This window comes from Thermobia domestica, chromosome 3 (assembly GCF_964235325.1).
Source record: "Thermobia domestica chromosome 3, izTheDome1.hap1.1, whole genome shotgun sequence".
NCBI lineage: Eukaryota > Metazoa > Arthropoda > Insecta > Zygentoma > Lepismatidae > Thermobia > Thermobia domestica.
Window position 1 is genome coordinate 283140076 of NC_137456.1, and position 26571 is coordinate 283166646.

A 26571-nucleotide genomic window follows, 5' to 3' on the forward strand; every position below is an offset into this window, starting at 1 on the left:
TAGCTCCTATAACTAAGCAAAATAATTGCTGGAAGCCTTGTGCTAAAAGTCCAAGGACAGGCACGGCTTAGAGACGTTACCGGCCTAGGTTTTATATCTCTAACTGAGATATCGTAAAGTATGTATTTCTTCCATGTTTGAAAAACTGGGTTTTCCCATATTAAAATTGGGAGGTGCGACGAGATTCAAATTATGTTGTCTCTATTGAGCGTCCATAGCACTCAGAGAATGAACAATTATAAACTGTTGATCTCAAATTTTATCTTCCATTGTCACTATATGTAATAAGCACCACTGATGACAAACTGCAGATATGTGTAAGTCTTACACATTTTTGTAATATGATTATAGCTTCATATAAAAAACTGAGTTCTACACACTCGCGTATTCAGTTGTTCACAGGACAAATCCAGGGGAGCCGGAAAACAAATTGCTCACACCTCGTCCCGGGTATCGAACACTCTGTAAGAGAAGTCAGGTGACTTCCTTTGAACCGAAAAACTATATGTTGTTGCTTCACGAATCTGACTTGAACTACCCCGTTCTCTCAGGAAAACGAGTATATGTTTCTGGCAAAAACAAGGAAACGAAGAAACTCGCTTCCTCAAGCAACCTTTGACAAAAGGTTCTCTGCCCTGAGGCGATTTGCGTGTGGTCCGACCTGCACAATGCACTTGTTCAGTTACTATCCGTAGCCAAATTCACCCTTTCTTGGCTGACACGTGCTGCCCCTTCTCTGAGGAACGGCCAACACAGAACTTTTTGCTCGCAGCAGAAACTATGAAAGTTTTTCGCACACTTTTGATTTTCTTCACTTGTTACATACAAATAAACTTTAGAAACATATGATATTATACATCAAAATAAAGGTAAACATACAAAGAATACATATATATACAATTTATGAACTGTCATCTCTCTCAGGAGCAGCAGTACACCCAATTTACGTGGCTGTCGTTCAAAACTGTCTGCTACTAATGCAGCCATGTTTGCTCGGAGAGAGATCGAAGGAAACATCTTTGTTAATTATTTATTTTTCACAAATACAAGATCCAAGTGTCTTGTTCGATCAGGGAAACACGCTGTTAAAATAAATCAGAATTTTGTGCGGTATTTCCAAGAACGTGTTTAGCTTAGTACGTAAATATTAATATTAAACACAGAAAATAAGTCAAATCAGAGTATACATTTTCAAATTGGTGTTGCATTTCGGGAACTAACTAAAAGGCTCGCTGGCCAGGTTACTGGTCTCTGGTGAGAAGGGGGGGAGGAAATGACGCTTGAACTCGGTGCATTGGAAATCACACCTATAGAAAGCTAAAATTTCGCATGTAGAAGCGAAAAAGTTTATGGCTTTTGAAACAATACAAACGCTCTGTTTCAACACACTGTATCAAACTCAGTGTAGATTCACCAAAGGAAGTTCGTAGGCTACTTCCTGTGTATAAAGATACTTATTTAGTTCCTATTCTGGTAATTTCTTTCCATGTTGAGTTGAGAGAGACCTCACATCTAGTAGTCTAGGCGACAGCAAGTCGGGAAAAAAAAAAAAACTTCTCTCAGCGCTAGCTCTCTTCCAAGCGTTCTGAAAACTCATGTACGATTCCTATAGAATCTTCTCATTTCCTATTTAATTAATCCTTCCTCTATGCATGTAATATCATTCCTTCCATCAACCCCTGTAAACTATACATTATGCAACGACGCAGTAATTATATGCAACCCATTTATACACTATATAATACCTATAAATGAAATAAGCACAAATGAAATAAATACAATATAATACAATATTGTATTAATATTTACGTACTATGCTAGGTGTTTCACACTTCATTACTAATAATATCAAATAAATATGCACTGAATATGCTAATGTTAAGCAAATATTTATACCACCAAAATTATCATATTTACATATTCATATGCAAATGTGCCCCTCATCTGCATTTCGATATGCAGATGATGGAGAAGGGCTTCGGCCTTCTACAGTTTGCCATATCTTTTTAAATACCAACAGTAGTCGGTCATCTTGGATATATCCCACCTTCCCTGGTACCTTCTTTTAGCTTCCTTGATGTCTTGGTGAAACCTCTCTCCCATCTCTCCACTAACAGCCCCAACATTTTCCGGAAGATGATCGAGATGAGAATGAAGGAAGTGTATTTTCAGGTTCATTTTACATCCCAAATCTTTTATGAGATCTAGCATCGTTTCACTAATTTTCCATACTGCTCATACTTGGCATTTCCTACGAATTTTATCATGACTTCCCTCACTGAATTCCATGCAGCATACTCTACGGCATTCATCGTCTCTTCAATGTTCCGGTCTTTCAGATGTTTCCTAATTTGTGGTCCACCAAAAATGCCTTCCTTGACCCTTGCGTCCGATAAATGTGGAAATTTGTTTGCAATGTATTGAAAACAGGGGCTATCTTTGTCCAAGGCCTCCACAAACTGCCTCATGATTCCCAATTGATTTGTAGCGGTGGCAGAATATCTTTCTGTGGTCAGCTAAGCCAACATTTGTAACACTTTTCACACCCAGTGTCAACACTTGTCTCTCCAGCCAGGCAGGTGTAAACCAGTGTTTGTTCCTAGCCCTGCTGTCCCATTCACATAAATAAGGAAATTTGGTGTAAACCAGGTTGGGTAAGTTTGTGCGGGTACTACGAACTACAGAAATGCTGGATCTAGAGAGTGAAAAGCTAAATTGGCAACACCACATTTCAGATAGTAGCAATTCTAAAAGTAGACTAAATAGCAATTCTAAAAATAAAAATGCACAATAATATAGCAAACCGTGGCCATTTAGTAACTGACGATTCGCTGTTATTGCGAAGTAGTACTTATACCCGCCCTGACAAGTTTGGAGACAGTAAATGGCTATTACTAAGAAAACTATAGGTGATGCAAGAAAATCGACTACATTTCTGAAATCAGGAGACCTTATTTAGTTAAAAATACTTATCAGATGCTTTGCTGCAAAAATCATGCTGGGTAGTGTAATCGGACGGTGCAATGTCCGGGGAGTATGGCGGATGCAATAGTATTTCCCATCCAAGGCGTAGAATGGTGTCCCGGGTCATCCTAGCTACGTGGGGCTTGTTATTCAGAAGTTCTGGCTCCAGAGTTTTGAGTTATTCTTGAACATAGCTCAATTGCTGACAGTACACAGTTGCATTGATGCTCTGACCAGCGGTAGAAGTTCCCGATGCACGATGCCGCGAGCAGTCCACCAAACATAAAGGAGGACCTTCTGGTGCAGCACTGGTTTCGGCTGTTTTGGAATTGGTTAATGGGATGCTAACCAATGATGACGTCGCCATGGAGCTTTGTACAGGACCCATTTCTCATCACATGTCAACACCCTGTCCAGAAATGGCTCCTTTATCAGACGAGACAGCAAAGAAACACAGGTGTCTGCTCGAATTGCCTTCTGGCCCGGAGTCAAATCATGTGGGGTCCATCGACCCAATTTGTGCTTCCCAAGTTGATGGAGGTGCTGCCAAATCGTTTCTCCACTCACACCGAATTGTAGTCACAGTTCCTCACATGTTTGACCACTGTTCGCCTCAACTGCTGCCTGAAGATCTTCATTTTGTACATGTGTTGGTCTTTCGGCACGTGGCGCGTCTTCGAGTATTTCCTCACCGTTTTTAAATTTGTTAAACCACCGCTGCACTGTCCGCGTAGTCACGACACCCTCATGAAAGGTGTGTCATATCTTCTGCCTTGCTGCAGCGGCGTTTGACCCCAGTTTGAACTCGTACATGCCCTTATGACCCTCTGTGGCAGGCCCATGTTCAATCTGTCCTTACGCAAGTTCATGGTGAACCTGAACTGCCACAACTAGGTAATGTGTTGGATATACGCAGACCAACAACTGATCTTCGCCTTATCTCCATTCAACTCACGGTGTGGGGGCTATTTGAACACAGGCCTCCACAAAAAGCGACAGAACTTTCTTGGTTAACTTTATAGTAATCAAAGTAAAAGGGTTAACCTTTGGAGAATATTTTTAGTTACATAATAATCAAAGTACAAGAGTTAATCTTTGGAGAATATTTTAGTTAAATAGTAAAGTAAAAGTTAACCTTTGGAGAATATTTTGGTTACATAGTAATCAAAGTACAAGAGTTAACCTTTGGAGAATATTTTAGTTAACTAGTAATCAAAGTACAAGAGTTAATCATAATTCTGGTCTATATCTCATTAATCATACTACATACTATCGTCTTGCTTGTGTCACAATGAAGAGCTTCAGGAGGGTATGCTTCAGTATTGGTCTCACTTTATAGGCGACGTGGTTTCCGTTCAGTATCAATTTCTAGATTCACAAAATAATTTATTTTTCGCAATTTTCTCGAAAATTACCCATCATCTTTTACACTGACATGTGTCATTTTATGTAGTTTAATGAGGTCTTTGATTGATATATGCCTCATCTTTACGCATTTTTTTTTCATTTAACAATAACAATATTGTACAATTTATTATTTATGAAATTTGTAAAGAAAATATAGCTCCTTTTACAAAAGGATATATTATACTGACAAATACAGAGGATGATACATTTATATTGACCGAAGTCAATGTGCAACTGTACCTCGCATGCGTAACCCATCACCATGAGATTGCCACGAGGTAAGCAATAGTATCTCGTTAGTCATGCAGTAGAAGAACGATCGAGCGTAGTCTGATGCTGTGGAAACTGAACAGACTCTGGGAAGAGTTCATTGTGGCCTTTTCCGACTCTGAGTTCATGGCATCGCGCATCGGAGAAATAAGTCAAGTGTGTAACTTTCGTGTAAGTCTTGGCACTGTGAATCTTATTATACAGATATATGTGGCACGGAGTTCTGAGCCCACTATACCCACGCAAGCAGCTAAAAATCTGCTTCCTGTGAAGAGGACCCCGCCGATATTGCGCGTGGTTCATCGTATAGCGGCCTTCAAAAATCCCCACACACAGTGTGCGATGGCCAGCAAATGCCGCACATTCCAAGCGACAATCAACGGCGCCATTCAAAGATACTTACGCTTCATGGTCGTTTGCAAGAGCGTATGCGCACCTTGAAGCCATGTCATGCGGCTGTGCGAAAAAGGAACGTCATCTCGCGGGTCATCGGTGAAGTTTGTTATTACCCTTGATGAAGCGTACGGTAACGTTCGTGCTATTAAATACAGACCTATTGACGCCAAGGGTCAGAGTACGTTCCCAAAGAGTTTTCCAAAGGGTTCATGATTGGGGTCGGTTTCTCATACAGGAGAACAGTGCGTCACCGAAAGATGGACCGAAACGTCAACATCAATGCTGCGTACTACCAGACTCATGTCCTGACTGAAATATACCAGCATGAAATCTCAGCATCGTACAGACATGATATGAACGAGGTTGAACTGCATCAAGACGAAGTATCCAGCCACACGTCAAAAATATCGCTCGAATTCTATCGCCGCGCCCTATAGAACAGGGAACTGGAATTTCGGTAATTTCCTTCTTTGACATTCTTATCAAGAGTCCAGATGTCAGCTCAATGGATTATTGTACTTTTGGACTCCTCATGCGGAGCCTATCCCCGAGTCCGCACAGTCTCCGACCTCTGAAAAGCCTGTAAAGAATTGGAAGCAATACCCATGACCCAGCAACATAGTCTCCTGCAATGGAAACTCCGATACCTGGCAATAGTTAATAGAGTTATAATCAATTAAGTGTCCCAAGAATACATTCCGTCTCTACTCTTAATATCTCTATTAAAACCGGAAATGAAATAAATCTACTAACATTTCCGGTTTCAATGATAATGCCATAGAAAATAATATTCCTTCCTGTGGTATGCATGTTTCACTGCTACTTGTTCAAATGTAGCCCTAAATTTATCTTTTTTTTTTTTTTTTTGCCCTATTTGTAAGTCTTACCCTGTGAGTTTGTGATAATATCACTTCCACATTAGAGAAAATATTTAAGTTTCAATTTGCCTTCAAGACTTCCAAATTATCCTATCGGAAGTCCTATAAAACGATTATGTCCGTTTGTATGTATGTGTTGCGATAGGTATCGGAGCAAAACAGCTAACATATGTCGATAATTTGTTTTTCCCGAAATTAGATTTAGTGTCAGAATTGATTCCGTCTTATTCGTTAACTCTTTATTCAAACTGAAGTAGTAGAAATTAATCATTTCCGGTTTCAACGTTGCTTATCATAGAATCAAATCACTATCACCTACATGCGGTTTTGTGGAATCGATTCAGGATCTCAAGAAAAGATACAATCTTCACTCGCATCTCTTTAGAAAAACCGGAAGCGGTAGACTGTAACACTACTTCCCGTTTCAATATTGATCTCCATAAATTTTCTTTAAATAGATTAATTGTCCCAAATAATAGATTCTCTCTTCCTTTAACCTCCTATTCAAAGTGAAATGATAGAAATAAACAATTTTCGGTTTCAACACTGATCACCGTAAAACAAAATCGCACAAATAGATAGCGACAAGTATTTATTTTAGAATTCATTCAGTGTCTAAAGAAAAGATACCATGTCCACCTGAACCCTAGAACGGTCGGGCTGGGTATGTGAGACCCATCTACTTATATTTTAAGTAAAATTTTCTACTTAAAGTTAGCGGTTTGAGTTGTAACTTTTTATACCTTTCTAAAACGACCGATAAGAGACGATAGTGTTGCAAACCAGTTTGATTTATTGTTAGTTTGCTTTTAATAGAGCTCTAAACCTCGCGTGGGTCTGTCAGACAAAGCCCGTCCGTTCACGTAACTTTCTTTGCCAGTGTTAAGAATCTTGTAGGAAGTTTACTTTTTTATTAAGAGTACCTATTCCACATTTTTTGAGTGTGTATATACGAACAACATTTCAGTTGGTATTTTGAGCAACTTTAGAACATAATCGAACGAGAAACAGTTTCTGCGAGTAAAATTCATAAAGTTTATTCAAGGAACGTTCAGTACCTCATGTAAACAAATACACGTGGTGATTGTTTGATTTTATTGGTTAGAGAGCCTTAGAACGCCCATGCGGTAAAAGAAAATAGTCCTTGCTTATAAGGCTCATTAGCAGAATTCCTTAGAATTAGACAACAGAAACAACACTTTATCTAAGAACTAAATTGAATTAATGCAATAAAAGAGAATACGCATGCATTGAAAGTGGTTTTGACCCAACTTTAGCGCGAATCACAGTTAACAATATGGCCACATGCAGGGAATAAGTAAAACATCGACTGGGTACAAGCACGTGCTTCTCGAAAGAAGCGCTGACCGATAGCCAATCATCCGATGACTGGCGGAGTAATACAATTCTGCAATGTTTACATCAGGAGCAGAAGGTTCGTTGAATGAACTTTAGAATTTTATATAATGGTGAAAGTCAACTGAATGATTCCGATGCAGATCCCGATTTTGAATTATTTAGTGACCATTATAGTAACTGTGAGTGTTGTGAAGAAGAGGATAAGAGTGAAGAATTTTTATCTACTGCCGCTGCTGAGAAAACTCCACCCACTGCGCCATTAGATAACAATCTCGCCAACAATGAAAACTAAAAAACTTTACCCTCTTACATTCAGTACATTTCAACCTAGGGGAGCCTTAGTTTATGTTAAATAAACTTATAAGTTTCCTCTACAATATTACTTATCTATAGCAACATGTAAGCAAGTATTCCTTTTTATATAATTTTCTAAAAAAAAGCTCATATAATTTACTAACAAATATACGTAAACAATTAGAAATATGTTTTTAAAAATAAGCGAAAACACCAGTTTTGAGCTGAAATGCTTTTTCCTGCTTTAGAAATACTTCTAATTACATAAAAGTATGTTTCTATTACGAAAATTTCGGTTACAAATTAATTATGCAGTTTTATTTTCTTGGGTCTCTCAGACCCAGCCCGACCGTTTACGAAACTTTTTTCCGCCCGACCGTTGTAGGGTTAAACCCGGAAATTTTAGACATTTAATGCTACTTCCGCTTTCAATATAACAGAGCAAATATAGTTAGAGATAGGGAGAAATGGATTTTTGAATATGAATTGAATGTTTCACGAATAAGCTTTTATCTCGACACTTCTTCCTCTATGCAAATCGAAAATGGTAGAAATCTATGGTTTCCAAAGTTAACCAGTTAAAAATGCTCCAAGAGCATTCCAGAACGAACTTTAAAAGAATGAAGAGATGAAGCGGGAAGGATAACGGTGATTGTTCCTACATGTAAAAGTAAATCTTTTTATCCATACCTCCTCCTGTTTCTCGCAAAAATATCATCTCTCTATGATGTACGGTTCCCGAGAAAAGGCTTCTCAAATCTCCCGAAATTCGAATTTTTTTTTGGGGAAAATATCTGGGGAACAGTGGCCAGTTTGCCAGTAGCCAGTTGTCCAGTGGCCACCGGTTACTATTTGGTACCAAAATGTTCACCATTCTCTTAGGTATTTATCAACACCATCACTCTCTATGACTTATGGTTCCAGAGATATGGATCTTTAAATCTTCGGAAATCGGCCATTTTTTGGCCAATATCTCGGGAGCGATAAGTGTGACGCAAAAAATTCCATCACTTTCTCAGATAGTTTTTGATGCTCCATCGAATGGAGAGCTCAAAATCGAAAAAAAAAAAAAAATCGCAAATAACAGACAGACATAGAGAATTCAGTAACGAACTTTTTAAGTTGAAAATGGTAATGGACAGAGATAAGCAGCTTTCTTCTTTTAATTAAGGAATTCAGTATCGCAAGAATAAGTTCAATTTTCGACTTTATCCCTCTATTGCAACTAAGAATGTCAGAAATAAACTACTACTCCGGTTCTAATTTTGATTTCCGTAGAGAAAAAGTAATAGGAGCGACAAATGGTTTATGGTATGGTTTCCAAATCATAAGAAAAAAATTAATCTCAGCTTCATTCTTCTATTAAAGTGAGAACTAGCACAACTTCCCGTTTCAATATTGAATCACATAATAATTGTTAGGTATAGCAAAAAATTGTTTTTGATTAGAATTTAGTTTCCGGTAAATAGGTTGCATCTCTCACATGATCACTCTACTACTACCACAATAGATCTATTTCTGGCTTCAGTATTGAGTCCGTATGATTTGGAAATTTACCGTAGATTCACAACCTGAAAAATGATTCAGACCTTTTAGTAATTTTAATAGAGAGTTAAGTAATAGTTACTTCATAAGGAGCTAACAGGTGTTCATGAAGAGCTCATCCGAACATGATGTTGATCGGTGCCAACTTTGTAATGTCGTGTCACTGAAATTAAATTTAATAAGACAACGACAAATAGTGCGTTCATTCGCCATTCCTGACCCAAATGCACTGTTACACATTTTTGCGATTTAGTGTGCAGAATGTACCAGTTTCAATAGTAAATAAAAATCACTCGCAATTCTGTGTTCTTATGGCGCAAATGTATGAAAGTGTTCAACAACTCACTGCTTCTCTACTGTCTAGTAGGTACGTAACCAACCCAAAAATGTAGAGGGGGTGCGGTAAAAGTTAGGGGTGGCCGATCCAACCATATTAAAGTTCATTTGCAAGCCTACCTTGAAACTTTTAGGGAACAGTAAAAATTATGGGGGGCTCGACCCCCAGTGCCCCTGTGGATATGGGCCTCCTGCCTGGGTACTCCTGCTTGTTTTCCGGTTGCGTATGGAGTTTGTGACGTTAGTTGGTTAGTCTTACCCCCTTCCCTTCACAGTATATTTTCCAGATGTAAGTTCGCCTAGATTCGTTTGAAATTCCTCCAAGAGTCAATACTGCATCGTACGGTTCACTGTACGTTTATTTTGGAGTCAAACATTTCTAAAGATAGGCCTATACAAATATATTACAGTAACAATGGAATATTGTATTAGCGCCCGACTGTCGTCGTTGTGCGAAACTTCATCATGATATGACGTAGGGAAATGAGTTGTAAAATTTAATATTAAAGTTGAAACATCGCAATTAAAAAAAAAAAAAAAAAAAAAAAAGCAAACAATAACAAATCTCATATTTGAAAATAATTTTGGCTTAAACTAGCTGCGACTACATTTAATTCAAAATTAAATTTCTGGAATGCACAATATGAGCGTAGCTAAAAAAAAATATAAGAACGGTAGGGATTCGAACCTAAGATCATTCACGTAGGAGTCCCCTACATAACCATTCATCTAACACATACAGACATAAACGCGCTGTTTTTTAAAGTTATAGCTTCGCATCCAAGTGACACTCCTATGAGCATTCCCATTGCTTTTTTTTTTTTATTTATTTTTTTATTTTCATACGTTAACATGTTTACAACGATTTGTTTCATTTTCCATTCGAGTTTCGCAAAAGATGATTTATGTCTGAGTATTTGGCACTACTTTATCAGATGGTTCTTTCAAATATAACTCAATTTACACAGTAGTAACAAGCTTTAATTCTCTTAAAAGTGATCCTGAACAAGGGGAAGTTTGCAGTCATTATGCACTCTGTAACTAAGCTACAAGAGGTCCACGGTTGAGAGTATCCTAAGAATGCGTTCTCCGTGCAAGTTTTAAAAATTTATGACTTTCAAATATCAAATTTGAAATTTTTATTATAGCTTTATCTTATATAGACGTATATTCTGTAAAACGTTTAGCTTTCTCTCTCTCTCTCTCTCTCATCAGCAATATCATACTTCAAACTTTGCAAAAGTTACAAAATTTCAAATTTTCAAAAAATTGAAAAACTGTAGGAAGCACTTTTCAATGTTACTTTAGTTATAGTAATATATGAACGTATAATAGAAAATCAACAATGATATTTCACCCCTTTATTTCGAACTTCTGCTCCATAAACTGGAATTTTTAAACTTGCGATACTAAACTTCGGGAGTAATTTTCACCTATCATGGTTTAATTAAGACTATTCATGATAAAAGACAAAGTTTGTGCTCTCAATGTATATAGTAATAGTATATTTTACACAATTTAAAAATTAGAAATAGTCAAGCAACTCTCATTGTATCGCTTCATATGGACTAACTTTTATGCTTTTGGGGAAATGTGTGGTCAGCACAATGGCTATCCTCGTCATTAACGCTGGCTTTCTCGATAGAGTTCGCTACTTCTTTCTTTTTAAGTAGCTTCTAAATTGTTCCCACAACGCTGGTGAATGTCGCACTGCTAACACCATTTGGTGAGTACGAGCGGTCACCCAATTTTCCGTCACTGCTTAATTTTGCTGATCTCACGAAAAGCGGTATTCATGTGCGACTAGGGGTTGGCTTTTCCCTTCTCTATAAATGATTTAGAACTACGGGAAAAGAACTGTACAACTTACCATACTCTATTGTATGGGCGGCGATTAGGGGGTAAAGGGGGGCTGTTGCCCCCCCATTTTTTTGAAATGACCCATTAATGTTTATAGTTTCATTTGCAAATATAAAGTTTTTGTATCTATTAGTATTCATAGAAAAAATGGTAACATATAATATTTGATTTTGCGTCAGTATGTTTGGTTGTCTTCCCGTGGAGTTAAGCGAGCTACAGGAATTGCACTTTAATTGTCACGAAAAATGGCCCAAACATTAACCTACTGGAGCGCAACAATTCCAGTGTACTTTCATTTCTTCATACAAGGACTCGATATGTTAATTAGCCGCTTTGAATCTTATTAATATAACACTTCGAAAAAAAAAAAAAAAAAAACTTTTCCCAAGTTATTAATTGCCCAATAATTGAGTTCCTAAAATGTCTTTTCTTCTTTCCAATAGTAAGGAATATTTTGATTTGATTTGATTTCTTTGAGTTTAACATCCCCTCAGCAGCGAAGCTATATGAGACGTGAGCCTACTGATCAACGCGGAATCCGAACCGCATGAGCTCCCGCCGGAATAGAACCCGGGTCTATCACGCCAAAGGCGCGTACACTAACCGCTTAGCCACGAAAGATCTTAGTAAGGAATATTAATTAAAAAGAGAGTAATAAGAACCTCTACCTTTTCCACTGTTTTGCTGTGTAATATGCGAGCGAAATGGTGTGTTTAGGAGTGTGCCATTGTATATACAATTAAATTTAGTGAATTCAACATAATTCTAGGTTTTGGGATTACAGAGGTTGTTCAGTCTACATTTGGCCAATTTCGACTTACCTAAAAATTTCGAAGAATCCATGGCGCCAGGTCCGTTAAGTGCTCAATGTGTTTCCCTTGGTTCCTAACAATAGCCCGATAGCGTAATTGTGGCAATAGGCTTCTCTGAAGAACTGGGAGGGGAATCTTGTCCCATTCCCTTTGCACAGCTTTCTAAAGTCCTTCCACAGTTGTCACACGCAGTTTTCCCAAAGCCCGCTTCAGCAATCCAAATCCACAATAGTCCATAGGACTTGCATCTGGAGATTTAACAGGTACCTCATTGAAAGGTATCACCTGTATAACACTTGCCTTATCCATCCCCCTGTAGAATGCAAGGGACGATCGTGAGGTAGGTGATGAGGCCTTATTCATGTGAATGCGCACCAGATTGGCGTCATTTCCGTACATTGTTGAAATCTCATGCTCGTAGATCGGTCGCATGATCTGCTCCTGAAAATACTGCGAATTTATTTTGCAGTTCTTCGCCACCCTACGAATCCTCACTTTACCTCGGTAACAGTAACCAGTAACGACCATGAGCCCTTTTGGAAAGGATTCTTTACAGACACGGACCCACCTTCTGAAGTTCTTGGCGCCTTTCTCTCAGTACATGATGGCTCTCGGTTTGCCGCAGTCGGAAAGGTAAATCCATGCTTCATCGAGCGTTACGACGTACATCCACCTTTGTTTTGCCAGATGCCGTTCGTACAGCTTCTGGGCGTTACACTTTCGTTCCTTTTGGTGGACATTCATAAGAAGATAACCGCGAGCTTTCATGACTTTTTCCAGCTTGAGTTGATGGTGTAACGTCCGGCTCACTGTCCCCAAAGACACGTCAAGACGATTAGCCATACACCTTTGTGTTGGCGGATTTTCTTGCATTGCCATTTTGCGAAGTTTCCTCTGCATGGTGGAGATGGCCTTGGTGCATTCTCGCTCCCTAGGCAACTTCGTTGGTGATCCAAATGGTGGAGCTTCGTTGCCCTTGTACTTTTTAATAACATTTTTTATTCCAGTTAAACTGCATTCCATTCCAGTTGCAACCATTCTTGTTGCACTGTTTTCTAATGACAGAAATACTAAAGTGGGCGTCATAAAGAGCCGCAACATAGCCTTCCCAAAACCGGCTTAGTTTGGGCGGCATTTTGTTCACAGAGCAGAAACCCACACACTTGGAAACAAATTTAACACAACACTCACAACAATGGTTCTGTTTTGTGCGTTATTGTTGTCCGCGCGGAAAAACAACTCCGTTCCCAGGAAGCCACTGCGCAACACTGCAGGACGCCACGAGCCAGGTCGGGTGAGTCCATTCTGCCTGGGAGGGGGAAGGAACGAAATCGGCCAAACGTAGGCTGAACAACCTCTGTATTTTGTATAACTGAAGTGTGGAGTGATTCTAAGTATTGTTGTGTTTTGATGAGTTCCAAGAAAATGAAAACTGTACCTAATGGCAACGAGCACGTTTCGGGAAGTGCAAAAGTAAATATTTCTTTAAGTGTCGTAGCATGTGCTTGTAGTATTTGCTGTCTTTCGTTTCCTAAAAGTAATAATATATATTTAATGGTATGTGTGGAATTAAAAATATAAGTGTTCATTAATCCCCAGTTCCATTATAACTTCTACAAAACAGGCCTCATTATTCATTACTGTGATTTAATATAATCCTTTCTATTTATTTGTTTTGCAAATTTGTCATTAAATAATCTGATCACAAAATTTTCCAGACAGAATTTTAAGATGTTCATGAGTAAGGAATCAAATATCTTCTTACAGTTTCGTTGTTTAAGATTACAAAGGGCTAGTACCTACTTGCGTTGCTCTTGTCAATTTACTTAATAAAATATGAAATACGATATACAGTATTTTAACTGAAAAAGATAGTATCCTATTAGTTATACAACCTTTCGTTAAACAAAGTGTTAGAAGCAACCAGGGAAACTAACATTGATATACAAATATTCAAATCATGTCTTGCCCCCCCCTTACTTTCAATGTCCAATCGCCGCCACTGCTCTATTGGCTATAACTGGGTTAAAACCTGCCTCCGACAAAATCACTTACACACGATAAATATATACACAACTAGTTCCTAGGATTTAAAATTGATGCGTTTTCGTTCAATGTAACCGAATTCTCATAATAACATTGTCTGACCATCATAATTTAAGTATCACTACTGATTCTAGTTATATTTACATCCATAATTCTACTAGGTGCTAAAGTATTATAACCGCCACCATGTTATAGAAGTATTTTTTGTGGACGCTCTATATATTTCATAAAGACAGTGATTATTTTTTCGATTTATACTTTATTCTGCGACGCAAATAAGTTTTCTTCGGTGGGAATTGCTTCCTTCCCACGCAACTGGACAAAGAAGTCTTTCATTGTTTTTTCATATATATATATTTAAAACATTGCTTTGTGGTGAGAACGTTTCAATGAGCGACGAACCTTTTCAGTGATTCTCCCTGACTTATTAATATGCACCGTATATACTCTACTGTTATTTGGAACTGAATTAAGTGCTTTCTTTAATCGTTTATGGAAATACTGCAGTAGATTAGAGCAAACCAGAGCAGAACAGGTGTCCAAGCGTCTGATCGTCGCCAGCCACACCGCTTTTCCAGTTCGTTATCTGTACTTTCACACGCCCGTGTTATCGCAGTCTCGTGCGTCGTGGCCAGTGGACTAAAATTAACATCAATTATTTTCCATATTCCGTTTGCATGTATCTACAGGTGATTTGTCCTGGGTGTTTTTGAGAATGAACTGCCAATATTGACGAACCCACCAACGCTGTTCCTATCACGAACCTTTTGGTTCGGGGAGTGTGACTCCAGGTTTTGCGGTAGTAACTACGCACGTTGCGTCAAACATTAAGTATAATATTGTGCTAAGGGGCATAAGCTATTAGCCGGTGAAGGACGTTTTCGTACGGCTAGCCCCAATCAATAATTCCCAGGTTCACATACCTAGTGCGCCAAAAAGTTATAAACGCGCCCTCCAACATTAGCCTTCCACTTTAGAGAGTGTTATTTTACCGAAGATTCGTGTCGACTCTTCAGGACTTTTTGGAGCAGCAACTAGATTACTACGTGGGATTATCCCGGCAACTTTTCCCCCAGTGCTAATCTCCCAAATACGTCAATGGTGTGAGAAAAGTATTTATAGTGAAATTTCAGTTATAATCTTCTATATATAAATCAAAGTGATAAAGGGCTCCAGTATAGTGAAAAGTAAAGTGCGATTTTGATCATGGAAATAATTATATATATATCCAGTGTTAAGTGTTGTAATCGTTTCTCTTCGTTATTTTTCTTTTTAATAGTATTCTAATAAATAAGTATAGTGTCATTTAACCCAGTGTGTTTTCGTTGTGTGTGTGAATGATGTTTGTGTGCGTTGTGGTCTGGATGACCGTCTGATCGTCCGTGAGGTTTTCGAGACGAGACATCCGAACCTCTCGGCGCCTAATGCTCATCTCATCATTGAGACCGACGAGCGATTTGGAAACAATTTTGTAATCCCTTCTTGGAGAGAGATATATATGGACTGCAGAGAAAAGGTTCTCTAATTTTAAATTTTAAAAAATAAGTCATTCTCCAATCGTCAAATTTTCACTAACATCTCAATACCTAAGCAGCAGAAATTATTCGGTCTTAATTGAAAGAATTCACCAAGCCAGGTTTTCAGTTCCATGTGTTGATCAAAATGCTTGCAGATAGCGACCAGAAAAAGGGATAATCTGAGTCACTAGATCAGAATAATATGGAGGGTGCAGTAGAACTTTTCAGTTTGTTTCTTAAATATATGTTTCATTTGGAGAACAAGAGTTGAGCACGATATGTCGCCGGCCAAGTTATTTCAGTGAGACACCTCACTGAGGTGCTGCATTTGATGCATATACAATTCTGCATTGACCTTGTTTGCAAGCACTTTATAATGAATTACAATTTTCTCAAGTCCAACAAATGCAGACCACTATCTTACATGGATGCAGATTTGTCATGGCTCGGGGTATTGCTTGCATGTTGAGACTCATTCATTCATTCCTCTGATCCCTATTAACCTAAATATATTATTTTCCTACCTAGTAACAACACGATCAAGAAACAAGCATTTGTAAGAAGCGTCGATATCAGCGAGCAAATTAGCTACAATAATCGAGCGCTGGAGGTTGTATCTTTTATTCAAACCATGCGGCACCCACATGCAAATGATTTTAGGATTTTACCAATTGAGTGCAGGTGACAGGCAATTATATAATGACAGCATCCCATCTGATAGCCCAATTCCTATTAACAGACACGGATTCTCGAGAGTGAGCTCGTTCAATCATTCTTTATTGAACTGTAAATCGGTGGAACGCGGAAAATCTGTATGTTAGAATTTTCCCTCCTGGAAGCGCGGAAAACGCATTTCTATACAAGTTTTTCAGTAACAACGCCTTCAACATGCATAGCACAAATGTCCGGAGCACCCTTTGCGGAATTGGAGTCTTGACTGAAAGTGAAGGAAAACAGATGTCGAAAATGCTTTTATCTGTCTACTTGACACTGCATCGTCATACCGTTTAAAAGAAATAGTTCAAATCATATTTTAAAGAGAAAACGTGTTTAGAAAAAATACGAGCTAAAAAAGTTACTACAAAGTATTTTTCGTGCTCCAAATAACACTGATTGCGAAAAATGAACGAATTTACCTGACAATCGAATGAAGTATGAATACACTAAAACAGACTATTATGAGCATTTCGCTAAAATGCTTCATCAAATAGTAGCGGAAAGGAGAAGAAAATAAAATTTTCCCCGATATTATAATGTTATGGAACATGATCTCAGGACCCGCTATGACATCTTTATTCATGTGGAAATTTAATCAGTTATCATGGGAAGCCAAGCAGCCTTTAAAGAGTTCACTGCCTGATGTTATTAATACCGATATTCTGTTTTACGTCGCTAGCTGACTTTACATTGAAACATAAATACCTATTGCTTGCTGTTATTGAAGAAGTCTTTGTACCTGTAAGTAATTTGTAATAAACAATGGTAGCGACCTTTAAGAACCTCCACCCTTTAGAACAATCTCACATTCGACGCTTTTAGTTTGCTTTGTTAGATCAATTGCTTCTCTTAATTGGTTCGACCTTATTGGCTACTACAAGACATTGTCCGCTTCGTTCGTTTACCCACTACACGATGTTACAACAAGAAGTAATGGGCATGAATTAAGTATTTTGATTCTGATGAGTTTCCTTTTGGTATGTTTACCTATCAACGTTAACAAGCGCAGGAGGAAATTTAGGAGCTTGGTGTTGAGTCGATGACACGTGGAAACACAGACTTTGTCAATGTCATTTTTTGGGTAACTGACCACGCTCATGAAATCACTCCTCACCACTATCTCCTCATTCTGATGTCAGAGGGACAGTCGGGTCAAAAGCAATTGAGAGCATGATCTTGGTCTTTGGACCTCAACTACGACGCAGGACACATCAGTCTCCCTGCCTTCGGTCCGGCATTCGATGCCATGGTCAATTGTCGAACAAGTCTTCAACTATGGATTTCTACAAGCGTCTCGACCTTCAAAGTCACTGGAACTTTGAGTACAGCGTCAAACATAACCTATGAGTAAGGAGGAGATTGGAACTACTTCGAATTAGGGTGAGACTGTTCAAAATTAGTTGCTATTACTTTGCTCTACCATCTACTCCTTTAACGCCCTTTTGCTACCAATTCTCAAAGAAAATGTATTAGTTATTTTTAAATTATTTATAACATTAAATTCATGTGTATTTCCCATATCTAACTTTGCTCATGGTTCTACTCGCTTAAGACTAGTGGTGGAGTCACCCCTACTCAACATGTGTTTTATTTTAAACAAATTTGGTATTGTTATCCTGCACCACTAAGGTGTCCCTCATTACAATCCCGACATTCAAACTGTACCGGAACAATACTAATATTTCTCTTCATTTATTATTTCGTTGCTCTCCAAACATTCTTGCCAACTTATCTATTCCATTAGTGCTATCTTCCTCCATTAAACTCCACCTTCTTTAGTCCTCATTACCGACCTAATGGCTAGCATGTGTATCTTTGCTGCACGAAGTCACACATTCAATTTCACTTGAAAGAGTATCAACATTACAGTGCTTAAGATCCCATTTTGAACCATAGGTCTCGCCATTGCTGACAAAGGACGTAAAAAATCAATTAAGCAAATCAATTTATCTGTTTATAGTCTACTAAGTTACGTGACCGTACACGTGAACACGCATCTTCTTCCTATTTCTTCTCTGTATCTGATGAAACGTTTCAGCAAAAGCACATATAACGTCTGTTTATTTGTTTCTCTGCTATGATTACGATTTTTTTCTAATTTCTATTCCCGTTTTGGAAGAGATCCCCTTATTTCAATTACATAAAAGAGAATATATGGAAAATACTAAAATAATAAACAGATTTTGGTCAGTAAATTCACACATAACCTTACCTTGAAATGGTGGCGTTTTCATATAGGTGATAAGGCAGCCCAAATGATATAAATGTCCACAGTAGACACGTTCCACGTGACTATTTGCTGACTCATCAGTTTCAGCATCCTATAAGAAAAAATCCTTAGGTAAATATACATGAACACTTTTTATATTTATACTGAACTACTATTATACAATTTCATATTCTGACGTGAAGCGAGCCTGTTCATACTAAGCTCACTAGTCAAAAACTAAGACACCTAAGACTGAAACGTAATTAGTGGAGCGTGACATTACGATATACTGAGTAACAACTATATTTCATTCTGATATGGAAGCCACAATTTTCCACATTAAACTAGTGCCAATATTCTTTTGATTTTGTCCATCAAGATCTCGTAAATTAGATAAATTTTGTTAATTACTGACAAATGTTTTACTCGAAATAAAAAGTCATACAATTTTCTATATAGGTTAAATCTGGAGATTCTGTGGACTAATGGTAATGTGTGAACATTCCAAGAGGCATGGTGGATTAGCAGTACAGCGCTTACCTCTGGTGCGTGGCGTCCCTGGTTCGATTCCTGGACAAGTAAATTTGTGGTGGACAATATTGTGTCCGTAGGTTTTCTCGGGGTACTACCGTTTCCTACCACATTCTCTTTGTACCAATTCTTCCATCATCATTCACTCACCTTAATCCTTCTCCGAAAGGGCAGAAGTTAAACTGAAAGATTTCATTTTCGAACATTTCAAAATGTAAACATACTTCTTAAGCAGAGTTTAACGTTGAGTGAATAAGTTTGTTTTGGCTCATTGGGATTCCATGTTATATTCCTCTTATGCATTGAGTTTAAATGCAACACGTGCTTATCCTACAACTCACTGTAGATTTTAAGGTTCAAATGCACTATAATCTCTATTTCTTTATAATTAAAATATCCTTAGAACACAACAGATTCGCCTCCTGTTTGAACAATATCTTGCACATGTGAGGCCCCTGTGAAATTGTTGTTCTGGATCAAACTCTACAAACGGAAACTAGACTGACGTGGCATATTTTCTAAGACGACAATTCATATCTATTTTCAAATAATTAAAATATCCTCAGAACAGAATCGCCTCTTGTTTGAATAATATCTTCCAAACCGTCGTTTAGTACAGTCCATTGTTTCTGTCTCAATGAGCCGTTATGAATGCGCAGCGCTGCAAGAAATAACAATGACTTCTTCCGAGGTATTCTGCTTTGTAACATCAGTCTTCTTAAATTATTCTCTTTCAGAAATGAATACTGAGAGGCCTACATCAGATAAAACTGAATATTTCCATTTTTTTCTAAAATCAAATCAGTTAAGTTGAAATGAGATTACAAATATTCAACATGTGTTTGCAGACAGGGGCGGATCCAGGGGGAAGGGCGATCGGGGCAATCGCCCCCCAGAATAGGAAACTTCCTTATTTTATATATAAATAAAACCCATCCCAGAGTTTGGAGTTCTTAAAACTAGCTCTAAATCGCATTATTACAATTCACCGCCCCCCCCCCCCAGAAGTCCATCCTGGATCCGCCCCTGTTTGCAGAAGTGTCACGCCCCTGTTTCAGAAGTGTTATTTCAGATTTGCCTGCAGAAGGGGAAGGTACGATCCCCCACCACCGACATATGAGTTTCACGTTTACTCCTAGTACATAAGTAGACAATCGATTAAAATATATTTAATTCTCAAACTTAGGTGGGCACTTGCTTCCCCCTTGCTTCCCGTGTTGTGCATTGCCCCCCGAAACAATTATAAATACGCTACTGATAGGGAGTGTCGCTATTCATCTCAACGACCCCGAAAACAATGGAATGTACACTAATATCGGTCGTTTTTGATTATTTTTACACGTCGCCCCTTCCCATTTACCCTTACTCCTATGCTAACTGAATATAAATTAGGACTTAAAATGGAATGGAGGTGTAACTATTCATCTTAGTAACCCCGTGAACTACGGATTGGACATTAATATCGGTGATATTCGATTATTTTATCATGTTACACAAATTATGACACCCCCGATCCCCCATCCTTAAATAGGAATTTTTAAAAAATGCTGAGATGTGTGTCCATTTATGTTTAAGAGTTTTATCTTCCCAATTTGACGGGCTCGAGAGATATTCAATTTATGCATAAATTATAACCCAAAAAGGGCATTTTAATGAATTTAATATCATATGATTCTTGGGAGGTCTATCATTTTAATTGGGTCAGTGGTTATTAGACAGAAACTTACATTCACTTTTATAATGTAAGTTGCAAGGCAACTTCCAGCCACAATGCACTTTATAAGGGGAGGTTCCAATCCAGAACTTTTAGCCTCAACTCTGTCGATGAGTAACTGATGAACGAAATGACCGCCACTTGTGATAGGCTTGTATAGGATACTTTTCGACACACAAGAAAAGAAGGCAACTGTCTTGACACTATGTCTTATGTCACAACAATAATCCTTTTTGCAGGCAAGTAACACATTTTACACGAGACAACAACATACACGTTGCACAAACGTTATAGCACACAGAACAATTATCATCATTCACTGTTTCATATTCACAGCTACAACTCATGTTTTACAATACAAGACACCTAATCATTAGTTGGTAAGGTAATGCTACGCTTGTAACAAATATGAAACTTACTAGTAACCAGAAAAGAAAACAAATATCAGAATATACATTTTTTTTCTTTAATCTGTACCGGTGAAGAGTTGCGAATGTAAAGTATTATTATTTCGAAAACGGAAGAAGATATCCATTAAAATATTTATAAGAACCCACGGAAAAAGTAATTTAAAAAAAAAATATGCTGTTCGTATATAGGAAATCGAAATTGAATCATTTAAAACATGCATCAGAAGACAATAAAAATTTGCCTCTACACACTCCCATATCCTAACATATTTTACTGAAAAACTACATGCTTAAATTGTAAAGATTTCACATAAGTAACTTGGCCACTTAACCACAGAAATGCCGGAGAGCCCGGTGTTTCTATGGTTAATAGTGTCTCTTCGAAACCAAGAGACTTTCTGTACAAATGGTCTCGACCGGATTCAATCTCCACCAGCGTACTACGTAACTTGCACTCCACTTTAAGCATTAGCCTTCCTGCTGAAAAAAAGGGCACCAATTGTTAACATGCTTGTCTTTGATACACGACACTCCGAGATCTATTCTTGGTAGAGGTCATCACATTTCAGTAAACAAGCCAACATCGTACGATAACAGAGACCTGATTGATTGAAGTTTAATTTTGACGTCAGCATCGAGGCTATTTGTTCTTGTCACGACTAGCAATTTTATGCATAAATATCTAAAACTTCTTTTTCCGAAAGAAAATATAAGTTACCTCTTTCCATGACGAGGAACTAAATCTAATTATGTGAATATTTTTGAACGATCTCACTGATAGGACGCTTTAGTGAAGGAGGAAATACTGGAGATGAAGGATGGAGCAAAATCTAGCCATCAATTCGGACAGATCTTTTCATCACTTCGCTTAGTTACACTCTTGACAAAATTGTCCAAAACTTCCATTTCGAAAAATTACAATACAGGGCTGTTCATGCTATAAAACAAATGCTTATAACTTTTTTTGAAAATAACGATATTGATGTAAAATACATTTTAAATTGTGCAATGATCTGTGAATTTTTGGTTGACAACAATGGTACAACAAAGGTCATGAAAATGGGAACGGTCAAGAAAAAGCAAAGTGTGTATGTGCGTGTGTTCTGTAGTATACAGAACTGAAATCAGGTCTCTTGGTGCAGCGAAACTTCAGACAAGTGTACAGAGAAGTACCTCCTGATGTCAGGAGTATAAAGAGTTGGCACAGCAAGCTTCTGACTACCGGGAGTGTTTGTGATATGCAAAGAAGTGGTCGGTCGCCAGTGAGCCCACACACGGTGCGAAAAGTTACCGACAGCCCGGAGAGAAGTAAAAAAAAAAAAAAAATCGATTCCGCTGCGGTCGCTGGAGTTGGGAATCCCTCAGTCAACAACACGCAAGATAATGCGTGAACATTTGAAAGCCGAATCATACAAGATTAAATTTGTGCAGAAGATGATCAAGACACGAGATTGGAGTTCTGTAAACTGATGTTGAAACGACTGGATGATGACAGGGAAATTCTGCAGACCGTAAGATACCAGGCAGATGGATTGGGCGCAGAGGCCATACTCTTTGACCCCCAGGTTCCCGATTTGACACTATGTAATTTTTGCTTATGCGGTTACGTTAAGACACAGATGTATGTGGAAAAACGAAAGGACTCGCTGGACCTGAAAGCTAAGATTAGTGAAGTAATCAATGACATTTCTGACGACACCACACGGAGTAGCATTCATGAATTTCGCCGGAGGTTGCAGGAATGTATAGATATCAACGGAGCCCAGCTGAAGGTGTGGCGATGATTGCAACAGTGTATCTATGGATGATGATACAAATATCTTAATATTTATTTCAATGCAGTACTAATATATATATATATATATATATATATATATATATATATATATATATATATATATATATATATATATATATATATAAAAGCATTTGTTTTATAGCAAGAATTTTATAACAGCCCTGTACTATTAAGACTGCGCGTTTTGTGTTCTCTTGACAATGGTAGCAGAAAAGTCAATGAAACAATGTTTATTATTTCATTTAAGACAATTATTCGCCTATTTTTATTATTAAGGAAATACATGAAATATTTTGGATGATTACGTCTGTAGGATCTTTTCTTTACGATTTCAACCACCTATTCTATGGCCTTGTTCTCAGGTTACAAGAAAATAGAATCACTTTATGCATATTTGCACTTTTCGTGCAAGGATTCTAAAATAATGGAAATAAGACCCCTTAATAAACTGATTGCTTGTGTAGAAAAATTTGATGAGGTTTCTTTCTGAAAGAACTGAAGATTTGAGTTTTTCTGCATATAATAACAACATAAGAGTTATGTAGTCGAAACCGTAGTACAGGAAAACTCTTACGGATGCAATCAACGAAATAAGGATTTTACTCATTTCTTTTAAGTATTCGTCGCAATAGTTAAATAAAAACGACGTAAAAACCACGAATGAATTTATTGAAGTGGAGGAACAATCGTAGAACAATTTTTCCTATTTTTCTTTTTTCATATTACTTCTATGTACTTACTAAATTTTACACTGGAACTTAGTTTTCTTTCTTTAATTCATTCTTCCGCAAGATATATTTTTACTCCTCAATTAATGGAAAACGTAATGGGATACTAGGCATTACGGAAAGGTGTACCAACAAATTCTCATTCCTTTCCACCCCAGAAATAACGCACTCAGGATCACTGTAATTTACAAATCTTTAGCCAATGAATAAATACCTTTGGATCTGATGGAAGGCACTGCCCTTTGCATAACTGACAGTTTTCCTTAGGCAAACGTTTGATATTTTCCACAAGAAAGCTAAGCACTGGTTGCAGTGAAGGTTTTGGTTGGAAAGGAGGCTGATTCTTAATCTTTCTGAGAGGTGGTTCCACGCACTGTCTGGAGATTTCTTTTGACTGACCAACGAGCCATCTTTGGAACAGGGGAGGAAAGTTGGTTTCTGTTTCCTCCAAACTGAAAGAAAGAAAAGAACTGTACTAAAGTATGTTTGTAATAGAAATACAATTTCAATTAGTCTATTGAAGCAGAATGTGTTAACATTCAGTTATACCAAACACATACACCGAAGTTATTTGTTAAAAGCTATTGAAACACACTCTACACAAGTTGATTTACAAACTTTTCCCCTGGGTTCCTGTACTAACTTTTGTGAATCAAGTTTTTGAATATTTTAAGAGGCACTTGACGGGCACTAGGATTTACATTTACGCAAAGTCTTATCCAATTGCCCTGAAATGATCAGATACAACAAGGTACCTATCTAGAGCTAGTTACATACCCTAACTGACATATAAGCATTTCTTGTTACTTATAGATGCCCTAAAGAGACTGAAAAATAAGAAGTTGTACAACTCTGTTACTCGTTGGGCTTTGCTAATTCGAAATTTCCAAAATTAAGTGTCGGTTTCTTCAGTTATATGTTCTTGCTGAGACGCAAGCTTGGACATCTGCACAACTTTCTTTTATCTTTTTTTTTTTTTTTTTTTTTTTTTTTTTTTTTTTTTTTTTTTTTTTTTTTTTTTTTTTACAACTTCATAAAGCTTCGTAATAATAAAATGTTTTAAAAATTGGAAAATTAAAATTTGAATAAGTGGCAGTTACCTTAACCTGTGGCACTTTTTTTCCTTTTGACTGAGTTTCTTTTCCTTTTAATATTACTTCCAGCGTACCACCACTGACACAAGTACTTCTTTTATACCTTTCCCCCCCCCCCTTTTTTAAAAAAAAAAAACTAACGATCATGCCACTAGTAAAAAGTAGCCACGCTTAATTAAATTTCTAATTGTGCTTTTCATACTAATTAGAGAATGATGAATAAAATGGAACTATTTTTAAACATATTCATCCATAGGATCACGAAGAATATGACCTCAAAGCTGAGTTCTTTTCAGGTAACACTTATGCCAACAATAAAAATATCCAGGCTTCGATACATTTCTAATTGGGTTTTTATACTAATTTCAGGATCCTGAATTCAATGGAACTATTTTCAAACATATCTGTCCATGGAGTCACGAGAAAAAGTACCCCATCCCAAATTTGAGATTACTTTTCTAGGTACTCCATTGACGTGTATGTTTCAAAATAGTTCAATTGGATTCAGTGACCTCAATTTAGTATTAAACGCGCGATTAGAAATGTATCCAGGCATGAGTACTTTTACCACTGACATAAACGGTATTTCAAATATACCAACTTTGAGGTCATTTTCTCCTGACCTATGCACAGATACATTTACAAATAATTTGATTGGATTCAGCATCCTCAAGTAGTATAGAAAGCGCAACTAAAAATGTGTCTAAGCTTTGGCACTTTTACTAATGCCATAAGTGGTACTTCAAAGATTCCAACTTCTAACCCCAGGAACGGGTATGCTTAAAACTAGCTGAGCTCCTTCGTGGCTAAGCGGTTAGCGTACGCGCCTTTGGCATGGGAGACTCGGGTTCGATTCCCGGCGGAAGCTTATGTTTTTCGACTCCACGTTAACCAGTAGGCCTCGTCTCATATAACCTCGCTGCTGAAAGGGTCGTTAAACTCAAAGTCAACTCAACTCATTTAAAACTAGTTTCAGTGGATTCGGCATCCTCAAATTAGTATAAAAAGCGCAATTAGAAATTGTTTTCCGCGAAATGCGTCCCCCCTCTGTTAATTTTGCTGTACTCTTCGAATTCTAAAGGAGATTTTGAATCGGCTTGTTACCTAGAATGAAAATCAGTTCCACTATTTTGATCCTAGGACCAAACAGAAGTCTTGCGAGTGGCACCACTCACGATCTCAAAGCCCAAAGAAATTCGAAGCACAGAGGTCTGCAGGCAAAGTGCTTGTCTCAATATTCTGGGATAAGGATGGTGTTCTGTTATCAGACCGTAAGAGAGTATTACTGCAGTATTCTAGTTACCGGTATTAAAGAAAAGAGCAGGGGGAAGTTTGTTTCTTCAGGACAATGCTCCCGTTCACAAGGCTGGACGAACAATGGATTTTCTGAAGGATCTAGGGTTTCAGTGCATTGACTACCCACCTTACTCGCCAAGCCTTGCTCTCTCTGATTATTACCTTTTCCCTAGACTAGAAGAATTTTAAAAAGACAGAAATTTAGTAGTGATAACGAGATTATAGCAGCTGCTGAACAGTTTTTTTGCACACTTTTATTTTATTTGACTTATTTAGAGGTTTAGAATAATTGGAGCAATGATACGCCCAGTGTTGAATAGCCTGAAACTTTCGTGCCTGTAGCTAAAGTCCTTCTGGGTTGGGCCGAGAACTTAGCCCCCTCTCGTACAC

The 26571-nt window shown here is 37.7% G+C and overlaps 1 protein-coding gene across 3 annotated transcripts in view; it reads right to left on the minus strand.

The window, feature by feature from the left end:
- Window positions 1–26571, minus strand: part of LOC145681098 (uncharacterized) — a 100388-nt gene that overhangs the window by 49348 nt on the left and 24469 nt on the right. For all 3 annotated transcript variants that reach the window (XM_081752495.1, XM_081752496.1, XM_081752497.1), the window contains exons 5-6: window positions 24006–24243; window positions 18614–18722 (exon numbers count right to left, since the gene is read on the minus strand). In XM_081752495.1, the coding sequence (XP_081608621.1) occupies window positions 18614–18722; window positions 24006–24243 (347 nt within the window). The remainder of the gene's footprint in view (window positions 1–18613; window positions 18723–24005; window positions 24244–26571) is intronic.